This window comes from Phyllostomus discolor, chromosome 6 (genome assembly GCF_004126475.2).
Source record: "Phyllostomus discolor isolate MPI-MPIP mPhyDis1 chromosome 6, mPhyDis1.pri.v3, whole genome shotgun sequence".
Taxonomy (NCBI): domain Eukaryota; kingdom Metazoa; phylum Chordata; class Mammalia; order Chiroptera; family Phyllostomidae; genus Phyllostomus; species Phyllostomus discolor.
Genome location: NC_040908.2, coordinates 100,928,469 through 100,953,500, shown reverse-complemented (window position 1 = coordinate 100,953,500; position 25,032 = coordinate 100,928,469). Strand labels below are relative to the sequence as shown.

The window sequence follows — 25,032 nt, the reverse complement described above, 5'->3', positions numbered from 1 at the left end:
GCGGCTGGCAGACCCAGAGGGGCAGTGATTGTGGACCAGGGCAGAACTCGCAGCCCGGGAGCCCAGAGAAGGGTCTGAGCCCAAGAGAACGGAACTACCGCCATTGTTTTCTCCCGTCCCTGCTCCCGCCCCCACATAAACGTCACAATCTAGTGACTGGGGTGCCCAGCCCCGGTGAACACCTAAGGCTCTGCTCCCCACTGTAACAAGAGCGACCAGACCGGAAAAGAAAAAAAAAAAAGGAGAGACGGGAAAAATATGTTTTCAACAGAGCAGATCAGTCCCCCAGGATTCATCCTTTTGAGCGACCAAGAAATAACCAATCTATCAGATGCGCAGTTCAAAACACTGGTGATCAGAAAGCTCACGGAATTGGCTGATTTTGGGTGCAATTTAGATGAAAGGATGCAGGTTACCATAAAAGAGATGCAGGAAGATACGTGGTGGAAAGCCAATAGTGAAAGGAAGGAATCTGAGTCTCAAAACAATACAGTGGACCAGAAGGAAGACAGAATCAACCAAGCAGGAAAGCATGACGAAATAAGAATTAAAAAAAAAATCGAGGAAAAGATTAAGAGCATCCAAGACACCTTTAAACATTCCAATATCTGAATTATAGGGGTACCAGAATCGGAAGGGGAAAAGCAACAAATTGAGCATGTATTTGAACAAATAATAAAGGAGAACTTCCCCAATCTGGCAAAGGGAACAGTCTTCCAAGAAATCCAAGAAGCTCAGAGAGCCCCAAAGAAGTTGGACCCAAGAAGAAACACACCAAGGCACATCATAATTACATTAAGCAAGGTAAAAACGAAGGAGAGAATCCTAGAAGCAGCAAGAGATAAGGGGACAGTAACCTACAAAGGAGTTCCCATCAGACTGTCAGCTGATTTCTCAAAAGAGACCTTACAGGCAAGAAGGGGCTAGAAAGAAATATTCCAAGTCATGAAAGACAAGGACCTACATCCCAGATTGCTCTATCCAGCAAAGCTCTCATTTAGAATGGAAGGGCAGATAAAGTGCTTCTCAGATAAGGTCAAGTTAAAGGAGTTCATCATCACCAAGCCCTTATTTTATGAAATGCTAAAGGGATTTATCTAAGAAAAGAAGATAAAGAAAAGACATGTATAGTAAAAGGACAGCAAACTCACAAATATTAACAACCACACCTAAAGCAAAACCAAAAGAAACTAAGTAAACAATTAGAACAGGAACAGAACCACAGAAATGGAGGGCACATGGAGGGTTAGCAGCAGGAGGGTGGGAGGAGGAGAGAGGGGGAAAAGGTATAGAGACTAAGTAGCATAGAATGTAGGTTGAAAATAGATAGGGGGAGGGCAAGAATAGTACGGGAAATGTAGAAGCTAAAGAACTCATAAGCATGACACATAGACATGAACTAAAGGGGGGAAATGTGGGTGGGAGGGGGGTACAGGGGGGAGGGGAGAGAAGGGGGAAATTGGGACAACTGTAATAGCACAATCAATAAAATATATTAAAAAAAAGAAAAAAAAGAAGGAGAATCGATGACTTTGTTGCTCAAGTCATGAAATATTTTGATTTTCTCTTCATTGAATTTTCCTTCTGCTGGGCTACTGAGTTATTATAGACTACCGTCACCCATATTTCACCCATTTCTGCACCCCATTCCCCCTCAATTCCTGTAGGTAACAGAAACCCAGTTGCACTTTTGAATATTTAAAGTTAGAGTTAAAGAAGATGCCACAGATGGTCTTGTTTTAAGACAAAAGGATCCTCAGAAAGGAAGCAATGGTTTATACCATGTCTCAGAGCTAATTAATGGAAATTTGGAATTAGTCATCAAGTCATTGGTTTTTTTAGACCAGTGGCCAATCCAGGTCACAGGTTCTAAATTCTCTCTCTTTTTTAACCATATAAAGTTGCCAGGGGCCAAGATTGTTATTCGTTATCTATAGTCAAGTCATTAGTGATGTGGGCATACATTTCACTATGCAAACACTAACTTGAAAAGAAACATGTACCCTTCATGCTCATTGCACTTTATTTACAGTAGCCACGACATGAAAACAACATAAGTGTCCATTGATGGATGAATAAATAAAGGGCTGTGGTATGTATAAACAATGGAATAGTATTCAGACATTAAAAAGATGAAATGTTGTCATTTGTGATGATATGGAGGGACTTCAAGGGCATCACACTAGAAATGAAGTAAGTCAGAGAAAGACAAATATCACATGACCCTCCTTATATGTGGAAACTAGAGAATAGACACAAAATGCGCATGGACACGGAGAACACACTGGTGGCTGTAAGAGGATGTGTGGTCAGGGGTGAGGAAGACGGGTGAAAAAAAAGGAAAACAGTTTGCCCATCTTCCCCACTCCTGACCATGCATCCTCTTACAGCCACCAGTGTGTTCTCCATGTCCATGTGTGTTTTGTGTCTGCTCTCTAAGTTCCATATATGAGGGGGGCCATAGAAAGACTTTACAAAATTTGTTTCAAAAAGTCAGTAAACAAACAAAAGAGAAAAAAAAGAAAAGAGCCAGGAACAGTGGTGAAAGATGAGCAAGAGAACTTCAGGCACTCTTCCACGGCCAGACACTGTGTCCTGCTATTCTGTGTACCAGAACAACATACATTACAAATAAGGGTGAAGCTCGTGTTCATTTAATACTTTACAATTAAGCAAGAAAATTTTATGTGACATTCATGTCACTGTTAAAAGCACTGCAAAAAAAAACTTCACTAGAAAATTAGCTTGAATACAGCAAAATAATGCCTTATAAATACAGTGTGGTTAAATTTCATAAAGAGGGTATACACAATGTCAAAACATAATTCAAAACTAATTCAGACCAAGGATGAGTCCTTGTTCATTGGCTAAAAGAGGTTTTGCCATGGGCAATAATTAACAATGAACCTGAAAGGATGCCATTTTGAGTAAATTCCTATGAGGGAAGCTCATATTATCGCAAAGCCTGCAACTTGAGAGTTCTTAATATATTATATAGCAGTGTTTCAAAGGTGCATGGCTAAAATTAAGACAAATTAGGTTACTATTCCAATAAACAAGGAAGGGATTAATCATTTGATTGTGAATCATGGTACTTATTAAGATGAAAAATGTCTTTTTTAAGGAGATGGTAAAGGAATTCTGAAGAAAGTTGAGAATCTGTATTTGGATTTTTGCTTCCAGCAACATGGCAAACAGACTTCTGGACTGAGAGTATGAGTATCTGTGTGTGCGTGTCTCAATTTCTAAATACATAGATATGTGATGGTTAATTTTATAGTCAACTTTGCTACACCACAGTGTACACTAGGTCAAACATAATTCTAGATGTTCCTGTGAAGGTATTTTTTTGAAACATGAGATTAACATTTAAATCAGTAGGTTCCGAGTAGAACAGATTTCCCTCCACAGTTTGGGTGGGCCTAATCCAATCAGTTGAAGGTCTTAAGAGAAACAGACTAGAGTGGCCTGAGGAAGAGGGAATTCTGTCTCTGGGCTGCCTTGGGTTCAAGCTGCAACATCAACTTTTCCCTGGGTCTCCAGCCTATGAGCCTGTCCTGTAAGCCAATTCCTCGTTAATCTATCAATCTCTCTCATATACAGGTACATTCACAAATACACACTCACACATATAAGCATATTTGTGTGTATATATAAGTGTGTACCCATACACAGAAACATACTATTCATTCTGTTTCTCTGGAGAAACTACTCCTAAAAAATCAACCTATGGAGATTTTAAAATACATGAATGAATTTAACAGCAGTCAAAAAAGTCTTCAGAGACCAAGAGATACTATGAATCCAAAGAAAGAAGCGAACATTAGACAGGAAGTTTTAACCTGGCAGAACCTGTTGACCCTGGTCATACGGAGAACTAGTCTTCAAACTTAGGGATTACAATGTACTTAAAAGTATTGAGGGGAAAAAGCTATATACTTCCACATATATTTTTAAGTTGACACATAAGTTTTTCTTTATTAGTTTCACAGTTGCAAAGAATATAATTATTTGCATAATGTAGATATACATAGGTACATACATAAGTGCATATAGATATATCTTTAAAATAAATTGCCACTCTGTTTTTAAAGCACATTCTGTGGACTCCCAGCACCATCAAACACTTTAAAAGGACATAAGCAAGATTAACTCTAATAGCTGAACAGTAGCTAAGTGAACGATATAAGTCAGAGAATTTACTTGACCAGGTGCTTTATTAAGATGTCCAGCATCTCTCTGTTTTTCTCTGGCAATTTGTGCACCAATGCATGTACAGCCTCCACCCGGTAGTTTTGGTCATCAGATTCTGTAACATAAAAAAGGATGTAAATCTCAAGTTTTAATTACATTCAGATGTGTACATCACATTAATAATCATCATAACCACATCCACCCCTCATGCCTTAAAAGTGCTGTTTCATTGGTGTTAACACATATCATTCCCTAAGGCTGGGAGGGGCTCTGTAACCTGTCCATAGCCATGAAGTCAGTGAGTAAAGAAGTTAACAAATGCACATCAATCTAACCTAAACCTATGCTCTTAGCCACAGAACTATATACTTCCATACAACCAGAGCTCAGCAACACCTGCTCTGGTTTTTCTACACAAGGAGAATGTGAGTGATCACTGCGATTGTTAAAGACTAACACTGCAACACTTCATCACACAGAAACCTCCCGTGCCTCCATCAGACCAGAGAAGCAGGCATTCCTTTCCAAATTTTACATATTCAGAAAACAACCAGGAGTTATTTTTCTGAGGGATCAGAATTATTATGCAAACAAACAGAGGTGTAGTCAATTTTAAGCCCATGCTAAAATAGGAAATCTGAAAAGGGAAAAATCATCTATAGCAAGTCTAGTCTGCTAGGCAAAGGTCAAGATGTGGACATGTCTGCTATAGAAACTTCTAATGCTTCAGAATAAGGAATACCTTTAACATTCTCTTACTGCAATACACACACTCTGGGGTGACTGCTCACCCTACCAAGCCCTTTCTCTGGAAAATACCTGACCAATAGGGCTTATATTATGCAACCACCATTTCTTCTAGGCACACATATCTGGAGTGAGCAAAGGCTGAGCCATACACGAGCTTTCTCCCAGGAGTTGAAATGAGGTCACCAAAACTCATCTGTCTGTTGGATGTGGGAAAAGGCCAACCACGGAAAACCAGGACTGCTATGAACATATGTGTTCCAACCCAAGAAAACCTGACTGGACAGGGAGATGAGAATGAGGTAGAGATGCAGCAAACAGCAGAGATGAGAGACCCTCCAAATAGAGTGGGGACAGGGAAACGTCAATTCCCAACTTCGCAGCTCCTGGTTGCAGACCCCTCCTCTGTCAAGGAAGTCTGTGAGATACCTCTTCCTCTCTGAATAACTTCCCCTTTTCACTGAGCTGGATTTCTGTGGCTTGAAATTGAAGAATACCTAATTTTATTAACTTAATATCTAGAAAATGGGATTATCCTTGACCTAGACAAAAACTGAATTCTTACAGATAAGAAAGTATTTTAATGATTAGGGTAGTGAATAATATGATCATGATTTGCCAGAGAATAAGTGTAGGGAAAAAATCTTGAAAGCAAATGTTTGTATCAAAATCACCAGCTCATTGAGTCATTTTAGCTAAGTGCTTCAAACACCATTTGCTATAAAACTAATTTTTTATAAGAAAGAGTTTTAGACTAAGCATCTAACAAACTGGCCTGTAACCCTGGTATTGCCATGAATTCACTAGTGTCCTCAGACAACATCCTTTGCCCACTCTGGATCCTCACTTCTTAATCAATGAAATGAGAGGTTGAATAATGTGTTTCCTAAGGTCTTGTCCATCTCACAAAACCAGACTTTTATGAAGAGGATGCACAGTAGAGAAAGTTCGGGAGAAATCTCAGCAGTATAGCAGTACATAACGACAAGATCACGCGGTCGGTCACACGCGCTGGATTTAAACACCAGGGTCAGTCGTCTTGCTCTGAGACTTTATCAGTTTCCTGTGGCGTTGCAACATGCGGTAAAAAAAATAAGCAACTGAGTTCTTTCTCAGATTGTGAAAATACTCTTATTATCATCATGCCTCATACACTTTAACAATGAAATGCCAACTCTTAATTGTCACAATTCATGTGATGGGCTCAGATGGCATCCTGGCACTCTAGTCCCAATGTTTCAAAGGTACATATGTCTAACTTCTCAGGTTACATGCTTCTCACAGACCCCCACCTCCCCTTGAGCTTTGAATTAAATCTCTCTATTCACATCATGTTTTAACAAAGAGCTAAAGAAATGACACAGATAAGTGATCATCAAAACTATAAATATAATATGGGACAAAGGAGATTGATGGACATGCCTGTTGCCTGCCAAAAATATCGGATTCTTCTCTCCAGATCTGGGAATACAGCATGTGATTATGTGTACAGCAGGTGCATAACTGACTGTTCACATTTGTAGTCATTCGTTTAACCATCAACTTGCTCTTGTAAAAAACTGACACCCATCAATCAAGTGTAATTAGAATAATTCCTCACAGCTCTTTCTAATCACACCAGACTGTCATCCCACTAAAGTCTTATTAAATGGCTAAATATTTTAGTTCATTCTGCCATTTCTTACTTGTTAATAAACCATATTGTAAACTATGAGGTATCTGACCAATAATATTTTAAGCAATATGTAGGAAAATCTTAGCTAGCCAATTTAAACTTATATCTCAAAATAATACAGTGTAAAACTACATCAGTGGAAGCGTACTTACTAACAGCAACAATAAAATCTTTGTGTAACTTGTAAGTCATCAGTGGTTCTGCAAGGCACCTAAAACAGAGAATGAAGCACACTTCAGAATGGCAGGACCTTTTCAGTCCCCTTGACCCTCCACTGCTTCTTAAGAACTGGGTGATGGGGCTGCATGATAATGTTCCAGCAGGAGCTCCAGGCAGTGCTGGGCCTCAGCCATCAGAGACACCCAGGCCCTTAGCACTTCTTGCTGCAGCTGTACCACAAAGGGAGGCCAGAGACAATTTTTCATTTTGTGAGCAAAACTCCTCTCAGATATGGGGATAATAGTTTTAGAAAAATAACTTTCAAACCCTGGCTGGCGTAGCTCAGTGGATTGAGTGTGGGCTGCGAACCAAAGCATTGTAGGTTCAATTCCCAGTCAGGGCACATGCCTGGGTTGCGGGCCACAGCCCCCAGCAACCACACATTGTTGTTTCTCTCTCTCTCTTTCTCCCTCCCTTCCCTCTCTAAAAATAAATAAATAAAATCTTAAAAAAAAAGAACACATTTACCAAGAAGTTATAAGGGTAAGATATAAATTTTTAAAAAAAGAAAGAAAAATAACTTTCAATTTCAACTCATTTAAAAAAAAAAACCTGGGATCCCCAAATCAAATTTAATATGAAATGGAAATTATTTAGTTTTCATAAAGGACAGCAGCTTTTTAAGTTTATTTTTTGAGACATCAAGGCTAAGTTCCAGAACACTAAACAGAAACATTGCTGCCTCGGCCCTTTCTGTTTCAGTGAAGGAACCCACTAAGGAGCACAGCTTACATGCACACAGAGTGGCCAGGTGACCGCTCCAGCCAGGGAACGAGAGGCCACGAGCAGCATGCCAGGGGTGAACCCTCCTCACCTGAGGTAGTTTTTCAGTCCACTTGTTATTGTCTTATTATCCCATAGTTCAATATCAATGTCCATATCAGGAGGGGATTTTGGAGCTAAAGAGAATGTTTAAAAAGTTTAAATTGTTCACTTCAAAATATCACTAGCACCATTGAGAAAATCGATACAAAAAATAAGTAGGTCAAAGAAAGAGGCACTAAACCTCAAACATTTCTTGTGGAGTAAGAGTTTCCCAAATCAAATCATTGCCAAACTGCTAATATCACAAAGCATGTGCCATGTTGTTGTGCATGCTTCTACGTACTTTACATGGATTAAAATGCACAGTCCTTATAATCCTTAATGAGGCAGGCACTATTATTGTCTCCACTTTATAAACGAAGAGGCTGAGGCACAGGAAGGTTAAGTGAATTACCCAAGATCACAAAGCTTTTAAGTGGCTAATTTAGGATTCCAAGCCAGGCAATCTGAATCCAGCACCCACAAACCTCACTGTGCCTCTAGCTAAACACAGGACACTTGAAAAAAAGTCCAAGAAAGGCCAAAAAGTTATAGAAAGGCCCCCTCTCAGATTCTGACTATTATTCATTGATTATAAGTAAACATTGAAAGTTGAATACAAATATTACTTTTATATATTGAAAATACTCAAGGACAAACAATAGTCTATATCTCAAAAAAAAAAAAAAACCCTATGGTTTAGAATAAACGGTAATGGAAAAAAAGACACAATAAAAAAATGAACTATTAAAAATACAAAAATTAGCTAAGTAAAAGTAACTGCTTCATCTCAAACTTACAAAATGTGGTGTTCATGAGTTTCTGAACTTTGGAGTTCACGCCTCCTATTCGGTACAGGCCTAAAATCGTGATGCCTAATGGGAAGGAAAAATCACAAGAAAACAGCTTGAGACACAACTTCCCAAGTACAGAATGTTAAAAACTCAGACATATGCCTATAAAGAATCTGACTGCTACTTATCCAATTTTGTAGTCTAACTTTAGCTAACCTACCCTGGAAACGCCCACCAGACATACATTCCTCAAAGCAGACACTGAACAACAATTTGAAAGTCTGAAGATCTTGTAAGTAGCAAAGTACGCCTGCCTATTCACCACTATTTGAATACAAAAAAAGTGTTAAAGATGGAAAGGGGTGATCAGCACTGCTCATCTATCTCTTCAGTCACGGAGTTCTGCATGTTGAACAATTTTATGGCATTCATATCTTCATTTTAAAATTGAAGAAACAGATTCGAAGAATTTAAGAATCCTTAACTTCTCTAAACTTCTAAGTGGCAGCACCAACATTTGAATCCAAGTTTAAAGAATTCCAAAGCCCAGTATGAGTTTGGCTTTAGACCCGTTTTCCTGGAAGTGCACTTGTCTGACAGACCAACCATCTGTGCTTCAGGAGAGAGGTTATGGCTAAGGTGAGGAAGGCACTGACATGCGGCAGTGACTGAACCACTGAAGGAAATCATGCAGCAAAGGAGAGGCTGAAGACAGGCTACTTGGAATCTTACTGACCTTAGAGCTTGAATCAAAACTAAAGGGACACTTACAATAATAAATAATAGAGCCCATCAGTAAGAAGTAAACTGAGGGCATTTTGGGAAACATCACTAAGAGAAGTATGTTTATCGGATGACTTTTGGTAAACTGAAGTTCAAAGTGTAGCTGTTTATGTACTTATATAATTGACATATTCATATAATTCTCAAAATTAATGTCATGTTACTGGTTACAGACATTCTCACTTTCCAAGCATTTTCATGGAAGAATGGGCCATGCTACAGCGACGACACACCTGTCAGGCTGCACTGACCTCTTGTTTCCACGGCTTGAATGCATTTTCTCACGAAGTTGAACCCTGCTTCATTTAAGTACACTGAAAACAAAAGAAAATCATTTTAAGTGTTCATGCTGAATTTACATTCCGCCTGCACTTGGCTCTGTTGTTTTATGATTTAATGGTGGTTCTGGACAGAGTCTGAATTGTTACATGTGGTAGAAATGGAGGACGGTGGTTCACATTCACCAGTGTTATTACATAAACTTGCTTCATTAGAAACACAAATCCTTTCCGAAAGTAAATATGTTACATGGATTCCATCCATTTTTCCTAAAATCAGCAATACTCTTCACTACATGTTTTTATAGATAATAAAAGCAAATACAATAAGAATAAACTTTTATTGTGTGTTAATAACCATATCACAAAGCTATTCACAAATTCCTTCCCATGTGATTCTCACAACAACATTGTGACACAGAGAGAAAGCTGTGCACTCTTAAGATGACTCACTGGGATGCTGAAAATTCATTTCCATTGTTCTAAACCCAGAGCCAGGGCTCTAACTTAAGCTTCTTGATTCCAAACCCAACTTTCTCTCTATTGCATTTTGTATCATATTCAAAGTAACCTTAGTCAGTCACTAAAAATCCCACAAATATTATTATTACATTATGAAGTAGCAATTTATTTTCATTGCTTTATGCCAGATTTTCTTTAAATCAGTTCTTATTTTATTTAAAGTTTTGGGACCTGACCAAAATAGATTACTTATTTTAAGAGAAAGGTTTTAAGAATAACAAGTGACACTCAGAAGAAAAACTCAAATTTTTTGTGCTATAATGAATTTTTTCATCACATGTGGTAGAGTTGTGGTATCTTAATATTCCCAAATAATAATATATTAAGAAAATTCAAACTAATAAAAAATTAAAACTGGCTTCTATTTAAAGATGATAAACACATTCATGTAGCTCAACATGGATCCAAGACAAAATATATACATAAAAATTATGCTAAAAAAATCAAGGAGTGCTAGCAACAGATGAAAAACTTAAAGAAATCCTGCACATAGAAAACCACTATAAACCACATCAACTGAAAGGTCTAAGAAATCTGTGGCGCCCAAAACTAGAGGCACTGACATGAAAGGATGATTATTATGTGCAGTCAGGTGAAAAAAATAATTCACAGGATATGACCCAATTTTTTACAATGCAATAATTTGAGGGTATTTTTTCTTAGGGAAAAAACTCTAACTTTTTTACATGCAAACTGCAAGTAAAAAGAAGAGAACAAAGGTAGAAATCATCATTTTTATTCATCGGGCTTTAGAACTATTTAATACTTTTTTTTTTAAACACTCACTGGAGGACATTTATTCATTGTTGTTTGAGAGAGGGAGAGGGAAACAGGGAAACACTGATGCAAGAGAGAAGCATCAACTGGTTGAGAGGAGCACTGATGGGTGGATTGGGGATCAAACCAGCAACCTAGGTGCGTGCCCTGACAGGGAACTGAACTGGCAACCTCTTGGTTATGGGACGATGCTACAACCAACAGAGCCACCACAGCCAGGGCTGAACTATTTAATCTTGGGGGGAAAAAGTTAGTTCTTAAGACATTTAAAAAAATTCTAATAAATTAAAAAATATAACAATACCAAAACTGAAATACGTGTCACTGCCAATATGAACTGGCTCATTTACTTATGTGTCCCCAGGGCCTTGGTCAAGCAGCCAGCACTCAGCGAGTGCTTCGCATGCACTCACCATACGAGAAGGAATGGCCGTGGAACAAGCATCTGATTAGAGCTGACTACAAACATGAGAGCAGAGCTCCTTCTGGACCCCAAGAAGTAATTACTTGTTTCCAGTAACCCAGCATGCTAAGCATTTTATACACTATACATTCCAAAAAATTTTAAGTAGTTACTGGACACAGAAAAACAAGTGAGTGGAGAGGTGAGGAACCAATATAAAATGAACAAAGAAATGAGGAATCAGTGATTAATTTTCATTTTTAACAACAAAAACTGAGCCCTAAAATGTAATCCTACATAAAAACAATACACTAGCATTTTTATATCAACTAAAAGTATTCTATTTCCTGACATTTACAGTGTTGGGTTCTTCAGGTCACATTGTTCAACTTTTCAATAAAAAAGTTTAAAAGAGAAATTCATTTTTGAAAAATTTCATTGAAATTTTTTAATGAAACCTGCCCATGGCAAAATGAGTGAAGATAATTGTGATATAGGAAAACAGAATTTAAGTATCTGTTTTGACAAAAGTAAGTGATAGCAACGCTACATATTGAAGGTATACAGGATATTTGGCAGCAATATCCCAGTCTGTTCTTTTTTTTTAAGACTTTATTTCTTTTTAGACAGAGGAGAAGGGAGGACGAAAGAAAGGGAGGGAAACGTCAGTGTGCAGTTGCCTCTTGCATGGCATGCCCCCTACTGGGACCTGGCCTGACCTGAATCCCAGGTGTGTGCCCTGACTAGGAATCAACCAGTGACTGTTTGGTTCCAGGCTGGCGCTCAGTCCACTGAGCCACATCACCCAGGGCATCCCAGACTGTTCTAAACACACCAATATGACACAGGTTCTTTATGAGGAATACAACCTGGCGGACATTAACTCCTACTGCCAGGTCATTCCATGGGTGCCACTGTCCTAGTAAGTCCCATGGATCTTGTACTTTAGGTCTATTCATTTGAGTAAATGAAACACTATCAATCAATTTAGAGATGTGGAAAAATATCATGTTGGCAAAAATAACCATGCCTTTTTTTTGTTTTCTTTGAACAATCTTTGTTACTGCCTGAGAGTATAGGGAGGTTCCATGTTGTAGAGATAGTGCTCAGCTTTGTTTGGAGCAGACAAACCTGGGGTTGGATCTCAGCTCAAGTTTACCGTATGAATGGGAATATGCCTACTAACTTCTATGAACTCAAGTTTTTCATTTATAAAATGAGGAAAATAATAATAATACATGTTAAATGTTTGTAGTAAGATAAAACTACTTGAAGCACTGAGGAGTTCCTACCAAAGGAACTAACCTAATTAAATGCTAGTTTCCTTCTCCATGTACACCTGTGCACACAGCACTGCTGTATACATGAAAACAGAAGAAACAATGAAAAATGTCAGTCAGTAGTTCTACTCAGATGAAAGGGACAGTAGTTACTTTCCCACTTATCAGTTGCGTTACTAGGCATAGTTTTAATCTCTCTGTATCTCAGTTTCTTCTTCAATACAATAAGATTAATAGCAGTATCTTTTTCAGAGGGCTATTTACAGATGAAATGCATCAATGCTTGCAAATCTCCTAGAATAGTGCTTGAAATATAGTAAGTGCTATGGAAGCATTAGCTATTGTCATCACCATCAGTGTTGGCTATGGGAGAATACAACTATTGTGCGTACATGATTTACACAAACCAGGTATTTTCTGGGTATGGCTATAGTCACTGGGCTTAAGGAATTGTCTGCCTGGACTATGGTTTTTCAAAGAGGCATATATATTACTTATTTTAAAAATAGTTGGGGCTAGAGCAATGATCTGCTTCTTTGAACAAACACAGATCAGACATAATCCATTTGGGCCCTGTGAAACTAGGTGGCAACTGAAAAAATAAGTTGTATACTAGTAAGTGCCCCTATATTCTCATTATACTTCAACAAATCACAATGAACAAGCACATCCTCTCACTGGAACCGAACAGACTAAAGTAGTCTAGAATTACTATTCACCCAAATGTGTTGCCCCTCTCTACAAATTATGCTTGTCAGCTCCCTCAAAGAGCGTGGTCATGTGATGTGCACTAGCCAATGAAATATGGATGGAAATGACAAATGTCATTATCCAGCAGACACTGAGAACTAGTATGTAGCTGGCCCAGTTCTTTTTCCCTCTGGCACAAGATCAAGAATGACAGAGAGAGGCTATTCCATGAGCTTGGGTTCCAGAGTGAACACTACATCTAAGGCCTTGAGCCACAGCTGACCTGTGTGGACAGGTGTCATGGTCAGGAGATGAACCTTGACTGTGGGAGGCCTCTGAGGTTTGAGGATCATCCATTACAGCAGCATAGCCTAACCCCTTCTGATGTAAGACATTGTGAGTTTGCTGTGACAAAAAGGCCTAAATTAAATAAAGTCAATAGCACACAAGTAACTTTTCCTTGCTTAACTGGGATGCATCCATTTTTTTTTTTGGCTACTGACTCACCAATTCATATAAAAAGGCAGCAAAGGGCAGTGTGGCAGTGCCCATTCATGGCTGCCATCACTCAAGCACCCAGAAGTTTCTGCTGAGGTCTAAGGAGAAGAACAAAAGGTGGCTTAAACAGGCTACAGAGCACTCCATCTCTCAGTGACTGATGTAAAGGCAGTGGCATTGAGTGATGTTTCTGAGGGAAGTCAGGGGCAAACACAAATTCTGTAAAGGAAAACCTTGCAAAGCCATGAAGGGGTTACTAGACTTAATGTCAGTGCTAATGAGAATCCAACAAAAACACATTCTCTAGAGCTTAAAAAAGAAAAACTAGGAACTCCTTAACTTAGTGTTCAAATGAAATGTCAATGGAAGATGTTCTTAATAAATCAAATCACACCTCACACCATTGAAGGCTTATAATTTATTATGATTCTCCTTTAGTATAGGACAAGGTACTCCTGCTACAACAGCAGAGGACAGAGAAGTACAGATCGCTGAATCAAGGCAGCCACTAAATGCTTAGGTGGCTTGGTAGTCACTGGTTTGTACCTGGCTTGCTCAAGTACCCTCTCTGATGGCTTCTATAAAGGTTAGCGCTCATCAATGCCTCACCAGGGCCCCTACCCCAGCCCTGTGTCTCCCTGTTACAGAAAGGCCCAGAGAGACAAACAGAATACAACTACCACCAAATTCCTACAATATTAATGATGCTGGACCTTCAGGTGTAGAAGCAGAAGGAAGGCCAACTAAAGAAACTTTACTTAGTCAATCAAAGTTAAGTGTAAACATTGCTTTTTTTCTTCCCCCCTCTGGAAACTATTCAGGGCTAAAGCTTTTATGGAAACTGAATAAAGTTTCCATAGGCAGCCTGGCAGCACAAAAGCTATTAATCTCAACAGAATTCAAACAGCCATGAGGAAAAGAAAAAGAATAGTCTTCCATTCAACTAACAAAGCAAAAGTCCTTGTACCTTCAATTTCCCAGTAATTAAAAACCCAGCATGTCCTTACTGATGTAATCTATTTGGCCATACAATACATTCTCAGGGTTGACAAAACAAAGCAACACTTGTCTTTAATTTCTAATTCAATTTTCTATCTGCCATTTCAGATTAAAAGGACCCTTATCACAGACAACCATACTCTACGTTGCCTGAAAGAAAGAAAAGACCGAAATGAGTGCATTAACTGGTGTTTGCGATAACCATATGATGCTTTCTCTTCTCCCAAAGGATGAGCAGGCGATTCTCTACAGCCCTGGCCCACACTGTTCCTTCTCCCTGCTCTGCTCACCAAGGGCACCTGTGATCTGACTCTCTTCCTGGGTCTCAGTGATGGAAACAAAACTCTATGTGATCAGCAGCCTGGAGGAGGATGTGGTGAAGGAGGAGGCTATAACCAAGGGATGTCTCAGAACTTTCAACTAAACTATCTAAACAGAAGAATGAAACTCAGTAACATTTGCAACAGGTGTCAACTGCCTAAGATATGAAGAATGAACTTCATCTTTCCGTTTCTCGTTGGGAATATGCTCCTCAGGCACATGGGGGAAAGACACTGAAACACACAATGGAAGACATTTAGAGCAGTTGAGAAATTCTGCAAGTATTTTCTGGTCCAATCCCTTAGGTTTTGTACATGAGGACTGAGTGTTAGGCAGCTGTCATCGCAATTTTATAATGATTTTTATTAACAGAATCCTCATTTGAAAGGAATTCCTTTTTTCTACTCACACTACCTGGAGTGAAGGAGGTACACAATGGACTATGGTTGAATTGAATTATATGAGAGAATGAGAACCTTTCTTTCACAATTTTCACTTTCTTCAGACATGGGGCAGAAAGACCAGCTAAAAAGCCATTGCACAGAACGTACGTCTGAGTGGGGTCAAGACTCAGGGCACCAACAGAGAGTGTCCGAGAGAGAAAGCCTGTCAAAAAATGACTACTGCCTCTCCGCCTGTTAACAGTCCCCAAACGGAAGTCTTGGGACAAAAATGTGTGTCAACAATGATTATTTGCTTCTTTAACAGATGGGCTCAAATACAGAATAATGAAGAACTATTGGTAAGCTGTCCTTTAACAAAATATCCCCAACTGCATAGCTTCAGGGACAGTTTAGTTCTAATCTTAATTCAATAGCATCTGCTTAATATCGAGGATAGGCACTGCTGTTCTTAAAATGAATTAATTCTCAAAGGCTTATAATTACAAGAAAAAAATATGGTGACATATTTTACAACCCGAAAAATATTTGTGGATTCTATATCCTATAAATGACCAATATCTTTAGGAGTTTTTTTTTCTTCATGTATTTTTTTTTCATTAAGATGAGTCAAACCTTCCTTCTTCATTAAATTACTCTAATTTTATGCATGGCAAGGCATCTTTTCTCTGAAAACAGTAAATTAAGAGTAACCAGAAAGTAGAGAGGCTTTTTCATGTTAGGCTTGTAAAGAGAGTCTCATTCCTCTAGAATGACAGCGTAGTTTTATTCTTCACTTCACAGCATGTGTTCTCTGTATATGCACAGAATGGCCCTATTTTAGGATGCTGTTGCTTGTAGGGTTTCAGCACAGACATTAAGACAACTTTTAATGGTTAATGTTCAAAACAAATTTTTATCTGAGTTTTATATTTTACCATTCTAAGCCTTGTTATTATCTCCAGCAGTTCAAAACACACGTTTCATGCAAAACTGAGCTTCCAAAGGAAAGACAACATTATTTGAAGATAAACAGAATCCAACTAAAAGACCGGAGCTACAAAAAAAGCACTTCTCGAGGTAGCAAATGAATCAAGGACAGTACTGGTTTCAAATACCAACAGTGAGATGTTACATACGGAAATTGACATAATGCCACTTTTGAGGGGTCAAATGTGAAAAGGGGAAATAGAGATCAATATCAATAAACAGGATAAGTATGTGTGAAATGATGTGTGGAAAGGGCAAACATAAAGACAAACGCTGCTCTGAACTCTGAACATGATGAGCTTGCATGATTTATTCAAGACTTAGAAAGAGGTCTGAGAACCTTGCCATCACTGGAATATAATTTTGAATGGAGACAATATTCTGGATACGTCACTGGGAAGAAAACATAATTCTGCTCTTAATTTAACAGGACCATGGTTCTTGAATCTGAAATACCGCCTGCTGCGTGTTCAGAAAATCCTAGGAGTCATTAAATCACTAGAAAAATAGTGACCAATATAAGATGTGATAAAAAAGAAAAAGGGTAAAATTAAACTCTGAGAGATTCAGTGACATTAATAAATTTCAGGCCTTGATGTAGTAGACTATTCACAATTACATGCAAAAAGAAATTAAATTCTGAGAACCTGGAAAGCTCCTTGACCAGTCTGAGAGCCAGGTCATTTTAGAGGAAGGTTCTTCAATGCCTGCTGGATGGAGAAGTGCTTAGAAAGCCTTGCGCATGCAACCAGGCAGCACCACAAAGTCCAACCCAGCTAAAGGAAACCTGGTTTTAGATGGCACGTTCAACCTTGTGCCTCCACTACGCAGCGTCTTTAACTGGGGGCACATGCCACAGTCCTCCTGATTTTTCAACTGAGTGGTGGCAATTCTGTTTGGGTGGTTCTGTTTGAATCTCCAAGAATGTGTGAAAACAACTAAAAACAAATGAAATTTTGAATAAGTTGGCTTTATGTCACATAGTAAAACATTTTGAAATTACTACATAATGTTGTGTGTAATATATTTAGAATGCTTAAAAGAATATTAATCTCTGCATTTACCAGCCAATTTACTAGATCACAGAAGTTGCCAGGTGTTTAGGAAGATTGTATTAGCCAGAACCACAAATTTGTCTTATTAGGGTCTTGCATTTAGAGAATGAAATTTACTAGTTTTTTTAATTATAGTATGATCTAAAGAAGCTTAATTGATTAAATTTGAATTCTCTTAAATGTATGAAAAATAAACTAAAAACTTATTTTTCAAAATTAGTGTATTTATATAAAACAAGATCTGTATGGTGATTAAAAACAAGCTTAAAGAAAAAATATAGCTTAAGATAAATAATAGGAAACTTTAAGGCTAAGATTTGTTGAGTTGAAGCCCTACGTATTAATAAAGCAAAGGGAACCGTAATATTCCTTTCGATGATCAAAATCTCCCATTGGACAATAAAAGTCTACTGGCACCAAGAGTAAGAATAAGTCCAGTTATGTGCTGAGCACACAACCCACTGACAGCCCGTGCTGAGTACGGTAACGAGAAGGAGCGAGGGATCTGTCACAGCTCAGAGAACTGGGTCAGAAACTAACACACTAGACAAAAAGCCAGAATGCAAGAAATGACACAAACACATGGACTCCAGGACACCTGTTTTTCTGGGAAAAAAAAAAAACAAACCACACACACACAAAAAAAACCCACCCATTTTTATAATTACACATGGTGGCATAGTGATGTTTCAGGTGGCTAAGACTATAGAAAAGTTGATTTCAGGAAGACAAAGTTTTTATGGCACGAAGAAGTAACTCTTCCTCCATCACAGAATGAGGACATTTGATAACTTTCATATTTCCTACTTATGACAGAAACACTGCTTCCGAGGTGCATTAAGTACCAAATATATCCTAACTGACATGGCCATGTCCCCATTCAAAGCCTAATTCGATACCAAATGTAGGTTCAGTTGTTTTCCAAGAAGGTCCTATTCTTCAGCAGGTCATGTGAATTTGAAAGGACTGTCTTTATAATGGATATGTAATAAAACCAATATTAGAAAACACATTTCAAACTCTGCTCAAATGCAAATTATACAACAGATTATTTTTTAGGTAATTTGTTAAAATAAACATTCAGTACTTACAAAACTCTTAATCCACTTGTTAATGTTTCTGTGATTAGATACAAGTGGGTAGCCAAAGATGCTATACTAATCACTTTCCTTGATTAGCAATAAAGGAAGAAATGCAAGAATAAACACTGGGAGTACTTTTTAAATCTTTAATATTAAAGGTATTTTCATGCATTTTCTTTGGATAACTTTTGAAATTAATCCCTAGGAAGAATTTCATTCCATTAAGATGATGGCTTTTTTCATACACTCAATATTTATGATTTTCAAATGAGTGATTTCCCACCCAGTTTTTATCTTCACTCAGCTCTTACCTTGCATGTTAACAGAAAATTAAAAGTCAAGGTTATTAAGTCTATTTTAAAAATAAATTTAGACATCATGAGAGAAGTCAGTTGAGTTAAATAAAGCTTAAAATTGCTTTAAAAGATACACACACCAACTTGGAAACAAATACACAAACTAGTTTTAAATGTCAAATAATCTAACAACATAAAGTACATATAAAATATATACTAAAATAGTCAAGTGTAAAGGGTGGCAAGAGGTAAAAGATAATCAGTGAGGATTTAGAATGTAATTGAAAACAAATAAAGTGCATTTATCGAGAATGGTCTGATGCTAAAGATTCAGTAGTAACACAGTGACAATGTGTTACTACATATCCCAGGTGTCATGACGATGTCCCTGTATTTCACATTCTTGGGCATAATCTTTAGCATAATCTCCTAAAACCAGCACAAAGCATTTACATCTTCAGTCTTGTAAGTTGGAGCAGGGAAAATAAGGTAAAGAAGCCTTCTACTGCCATTAAAAAAAATCAAACTAAATATCAATTGTGTCAAATCTCTTTCTAGGATAAAGCAAAATATATACCTGTAAGTAAATATCAAAGAAAAAAAAAGAAAAAAGAAAAGAAAACTTAATTTTGGTCACTATAGCATCAATAGTTAGTGGTTTTAACATGAGAAACTTCTTTGAATGAAAACTTCAAGTTCCATGAACCATCCAATACTGATGTGTTAATATCATTTTTCTATTAAATAATAAATATAATTAATATTTCTCTTAATATTAATGAACTCTAAATATCACATAATAGCTTTGTGATAAAATGATACAACTTCAAATAATTATTAAAACTACTTACTTTCTTCTTTCTTGCTCATAATGGCAGGCAGGGTATAAATCTAAAAAACAAGGGAAGTCAACCAGTTACTTGCAGTTAATGAGGGGCTGCAGATTGCCAGGTGGTGCTGGTACAGTGATACACTGCCGGAGTGTCCTGATTTCAAGGTCCTACTACTGCTGCATCCACAGTGCTGCCTCCTGACCCTGTAACAGTCCTGCCCCCCATTCTGTGCTTGCTGTCCTGCCCTGGGCTGAGTTCCACCTCTTTCCATCTGATTTACAAATCTCAATCTATCCTGTAACAGGGTACACAATGGACCTTCTTGAGGAAATATCTCATGATGTATTTTACCTGATTGCTCTTTACTGCAATTATCTGCTTAGTGTTTTCTTCTCAGCATGTACAATCCTAACTAGTACTTGCTGAGCTATCACTCTGTCTTCTAAATCTGCACTAGGTCAGGTCTTGCCTTTTGATTAGTGGTGAAGTTTATTTTTAATTTTCAAATCTGTCATTGACTGCTATTTTTATAAATTACAATAAAATTAAAATAGCATAAACATAATAAAGAATAGATGCAGATTCCAAGTTTTTTGTTAAGTTCCACAAATAGAAAATGACTTCTTCAAATTGCTACAAAATTTTCCAGATATTTAATCATAATGTCTGCATTCATCTCATTGTGGCCCAGTAACCTTGTGAGGGATGCTCTCGAAGTCTGGAGACCACATTTTGTTCAGCTCTGTTGTCACATAGGTACTTCGCACAGGGCTGTTCAAGGTTCTTTGCCATCTAAAGTTCAGTTCTCAAAGGACAGGATGGGGCCCCATATTCGCTCTGTGTGCTCATCCCCCTAACCATCCAAGGGCATGTTTTCCATGAAGAAAAAGGACGATGATTAATGATTTATTCCTTTTTGCATACGCCCCCCTCACAATTGTAATGTAAGTTATCGGTCCAGCACCAAAATAACTATTAGAAAAATAAGGATGTGCATGAGGACAAAATGTCGGCCACAGGGAGTTTCATCAAGTGAAACTGCCGGGTTAGCTCCTACTCTGAAACTTGTCTGTCACGCTGGTCACAAAGCCTAGCACAGGCCTTGCAAAGAGTGGACGTTCAATAATTATTAACTGAATAGAATAATCCAATCAGTACAGCCAAATTAATGATTATGAGTAACTAAAAAAAAATTTTAGGGTTTTCAATTAGTCCTGAAAGTCCTCCTGAGAAACAAACTATAAAGCTGGTATCGTGTGCCAGTGAACGAGACAGCACTAGACGTACAGGGAGCTTCTCCTCTCATCTGCTACTTTAACTTACCCAATTCACTACAGACATATGAAAAAATTCAGATGTGCTTGGTTTTTTATTTTTTTCAGGTGCACTTTGTAATTATCAGAACAATAAAACTGAAGTGAAATGTGTTATATGCTTACTGGTTCTTTCCCATCCATGGCTTCGAGCCAGAGTTTCCGATTAGCTTCGGAGAAGGCCTGCAGTGTGATGATGCCATGCCTAGCAAACAAATATTTTATACGTTCCATTTATTCCTGTTATTTCTTTGCACACTTATGATTTTTAAAATTTTTATTTAGCTATAGAAGTAAATTTGAAGAAAAACCAGGAAAGAGGAAAATGAAATAGAAAACAGAAAAAAAGATAGAAAAGAGAAGGAAAGAAAAATTAAAAAATTGACCTAGAAGTGTCTTTCAGAAAAATCACTGTAGACATTAACACACACACAAATGATCACAGGTAGTAAAACCACTTAGCATTCTGGGTACAGGACTGTCTGAAAGAGGTAGCTTCAAATTATTTTCTCTGAAATGACCAAAAAGGAGGATAGCTACATTCATCCAAGTTCAAAACCACCTAAACATTCTATAATACCAGAATAATTCAGATTATGACCTAAATGTGGCACAGTGTAGTCACTAAAAATCACAGTTGGTTTTTAGCAATATGGAAAGCCTCATACCATAACTAGTTAATTATTAAGATATTAAAACCAAAGTGTTTATCTATACCATGATCTTGACAATATTAAAATTACTACATTTAAAAACAATGACCTCCCATGTACCCACTCTGAAATAGTTACTCAAGGATATATTTCAAGAGAAGGAGCGAGCAAAGAGAAAAAGGAAACTGATACAAGGGAGAAAAAGATATGAATCCAAAAACTGGAATTAACCTGTTAACAGTGCAGATTGTTCAGAAAATATATTTAAACAGGAAATCAGAGAGGGCTTTGTGAAGAGGTACAGAAGGAAATCTCATTTAAATATTGTATGTTTAAAAACCTGGAATGACTTAAAACTGTGATAAAGAGATATAGCTCTTCTGTAAACAGGGCACTAGATCATCAGAAAAAGAAAAAAATACTCAATATATAAAAATTAAGATAACTTTATCTTTGAATCAGTGTGACAGCAACAATAATAAAATAACAACGATCAACACTTGCTGGCTATTTATTATGTGCAGGGCCCTGTGTTGTTTCCTTTGAGGTGGGTACTTACTGCCCTTATCTTACAAAGGAGACCACTAGGGCAGAGTTTAACAATGTACCCAAAGATCATACAGCTGGAAAAGGCTGAAATAAAAAAGGAGAGATCACTAACATGTTGGTGTTTGCCTACATAGAAAATCAAGAAGTTCCTGGCTGGCATAGCTCAGTGGATTGAGCACGGGCTGGGAACCAAAGTGTCCCAGGTTCAGTTCCCAGCCAGGGTACATGCCTAGGTTGCAGGCCATAACCCCCAGCAACTGCACATTGATCTCTCTCTCTCTCTCTCTCTCTCTCTCCCCCCTTCCATTTCTAAAAATAAATAAATAAAATCTTAAAAAAAAGAAAATCAAGAAGTTCCTACCACAAAATTGTTAAAACCAGTAAGAAGTTCAACAACTATGCTGTATGTAGATTGGCATATAAAAGTAAATAATAACTTTTCTATACACTAGTCTCAACCATTTAGAAAAGAAAAAGCTTCTACTAGTGAAAAGAATTCTAGAATTGTAATAAGAAGAAAATACCCAGGAGTAAATCTAAAAAATATATATATGTATATATCTTCAAGGAGAGTTCAATTCTCCATCAATTATTTAATAATTTTAATGTAACTCCAGTCAGAAATCCAAAAGGATTTTTTTGAAGAGGAAGAGAAACTTAGTAGGCAGATCTATAGCATGTGAGAACACAGGGCCAAAGTAGGTAACAATTTTAAAGAAGCATAAGAATGGGGGCCTTGCCCTACTAGATAGTTACAAGCTACAGTACACATAAACTACAGTGTATCTAATATGTGAGAGTACATACATTATGTATTAGTGTATACAGAGCCCACATACAAAGCTAGAGTATTGAGAAAATGTAGTAGTAATGCAGGGGGAGAAAAACAGAGCATGGACTAGAACAAAAATCAAGAAGCACACCCCTTCTCATTTTGTTTCTATTCTGCCTGTATTGATACAAGAGAGAAGAAGAGCTAAATATTCCCACTAGGTTATAAACTTGGGTGCACAACATTTATGGGTATTCAATATCCTGTGACTAAGAATGGCCAGGATAGTGCTTTGCACAGGGGTACACACTGAACTTCACTGGCTGAAGGAGCTGATGACATTCCCAGCTGTGTCCTATTATTCCTGGGAAGCAGGACCCCTAGGCTTCGCAAAAGTCTGCAAGCAGGCTGACCCAGGAGCAGTGCTGTCACACTCCTCGTGCGGGGACCCGAAGTCCACAACATGCCCTTCCCCCTGATGCAGTCATTTCTACTCATTTTCCAGATTCTTCTCTGAGTGGTTACTTTTCGCTAGCATTTTTAGTCTGATTTATTTTTCTGAAAGCATCATACAATATTTATCTGTTGAATATGTAAAAGAATGAAATAAACATGCACATTTTAAAAAAAGAGATTGGAAAAAGCACTTGTATGCTGTTTCATATTTATATTTAAACATAGAAACAACTAAATATAAAGTAAACAGAAAAGCTCAAACCTTTCCACTACTTCTATGTCAAAGCAGAATCGCTTGTCAATTGAATCTGTCTTCCGTCGGATACAAGATTTTAACTTAAACATTTCTGGAGAGCTGGTAACAAGGCCGTTCTGAAACCAGAAGGGACACGTAAGGACACAATGACACGGTGAACCGAAAAGTATTCAATCTCCCACCTGGAAGTGCTGCACTGAAATGTAAACTTAGAGCACAGGTTATGCATCAAGGTCATATAAACAAGACTTCTGCTCAGTTATAACACACCAAACTGTTCATTAATAAGTTAATTGCATTTATGTGTGTTATCAAAAACTTCTGTGACATGCCTGTCCAGTTCATTTCAACATATTGACTTACAATGTTAACTTGCACTCTAGTATATATATATATGCCTTAGGTCTCTGGATTTAGAAAAGGTATGAAATTGCAGACTTATGGCAATGTCACAATTAGACATCTCAAATGTCTGTCAGGACACAACACGACTGTTCTGAATCAGTATTTCCTAGATGTGTGTGTTTGTGTGTCTCTGCACTAGAGCCTCTCAGCATTAAATGACAACCTCATTTAGAGCTGCCTGAAAACCTCAAGAGAGTCACCAAAGTCAGTCAAGTCCCAGTGCTCTCCCGCCTAACCAACTGCTGCCCCGCTGCTGACACTGACACTCTGGACAGGATTCAACATATGCTCAATAGATACAATTTTCTTCCATACCTGAGATGCCATTTTTAAGGGGGATGTTTGCCCAATGTCCGATTAATTCTATTCCTTTTGGTTGCAAGTATCACAGACTTAAGAACAGCACTTTGGCTGGGTCTATTCGCTATTAGCTCACTGACTATCACATAAGCTAACTTTCTGGCAATATCTTTTCTTATGAAACCTTTAGAGTAGAAACTAGGTGTGGTTATAGCATTTAATGACTTCTCATGATGGTGGCGATCTAAGGTTTCCTTTCGTCTGGTGTGCCGTCCTTTATTTGATGTCTCTCCAACTGAATTATTAGACTAACGAATGCCCCAGCACAGTGGGTTTCAACTGTTGTGCACGAGCGTGTGTCTAAGGACCAATGTGGACCTGCCACAATCTACACCACAACTTAGCTGGGCGTGTCACTTACTTTTACCACCGTGATTTTCTAATCTATTCAAAGAAGGCCAGACGAAGTCATCTTTCAAGTACACTATGTTTCGTCCTGCTCGCTAGCCACACAAGACATTCAGTGACCAATTTACATTTGGGGTAAATGAGCACTGGCCGATTTCTTCTAAGAAACTTTGTTGGCCAGCATTTCAGCTAACAGTACACAATGCAGAAGAGGCAAAGGCTTTCGGGGCAAAGGCAGTCTCCCAGAGAGGCCACCTGGGGCCAGACGGAATCCTTGGGCCTGCTCCAGCCTCTGACAGG

General features: G+C 37.9%; 1 protein-coding gene across 1 annotated transcript in view; it reads right to left on the bottom strand.

Moving 5' to 3' along the window:
* ARHGAP42 (Rho GTPase activating protein 42) overlaps positions 1-25,032 on the bottom strand; it is a 244,395-nt gene that overhangs the window by 15,125 nt on the left and 204,238 nt on the right. Inside the window, exons 10-17 of the mRNA XM_028516368.2 lie at positions 23,626-23,735; positions 21,060-21,138; positions 19,639-19,678; positions 9,468-9,530; positions 8,440-8,514; positions 7,650-7,734; positions 6,769-6,827; positions 4,204-4,309 (exon numbers count right to left, since the gene is read on the bottom strand). Coding sequence (XP_028372169.1) covers positions 4,204-4,309; positions 6,769-6,827; positions 7,650-7,734; positions 8,440-8,514; positions 9,468-9,530; positions 19,639-19,678; positions 21,060-21,138; positions 23,626-23,735 — 617 coding nt within the window. The remainder of the gene's footprint in view (positions 1-4,203; positions 4,310-6,768; positions 6,828-7,649; positions 7,735-8,439; positions 8,515-9,467; positions 9,531-19,638; positions 19,679-21,059; positions 21,139-23,625; positions 23,736-25,032) is intronic.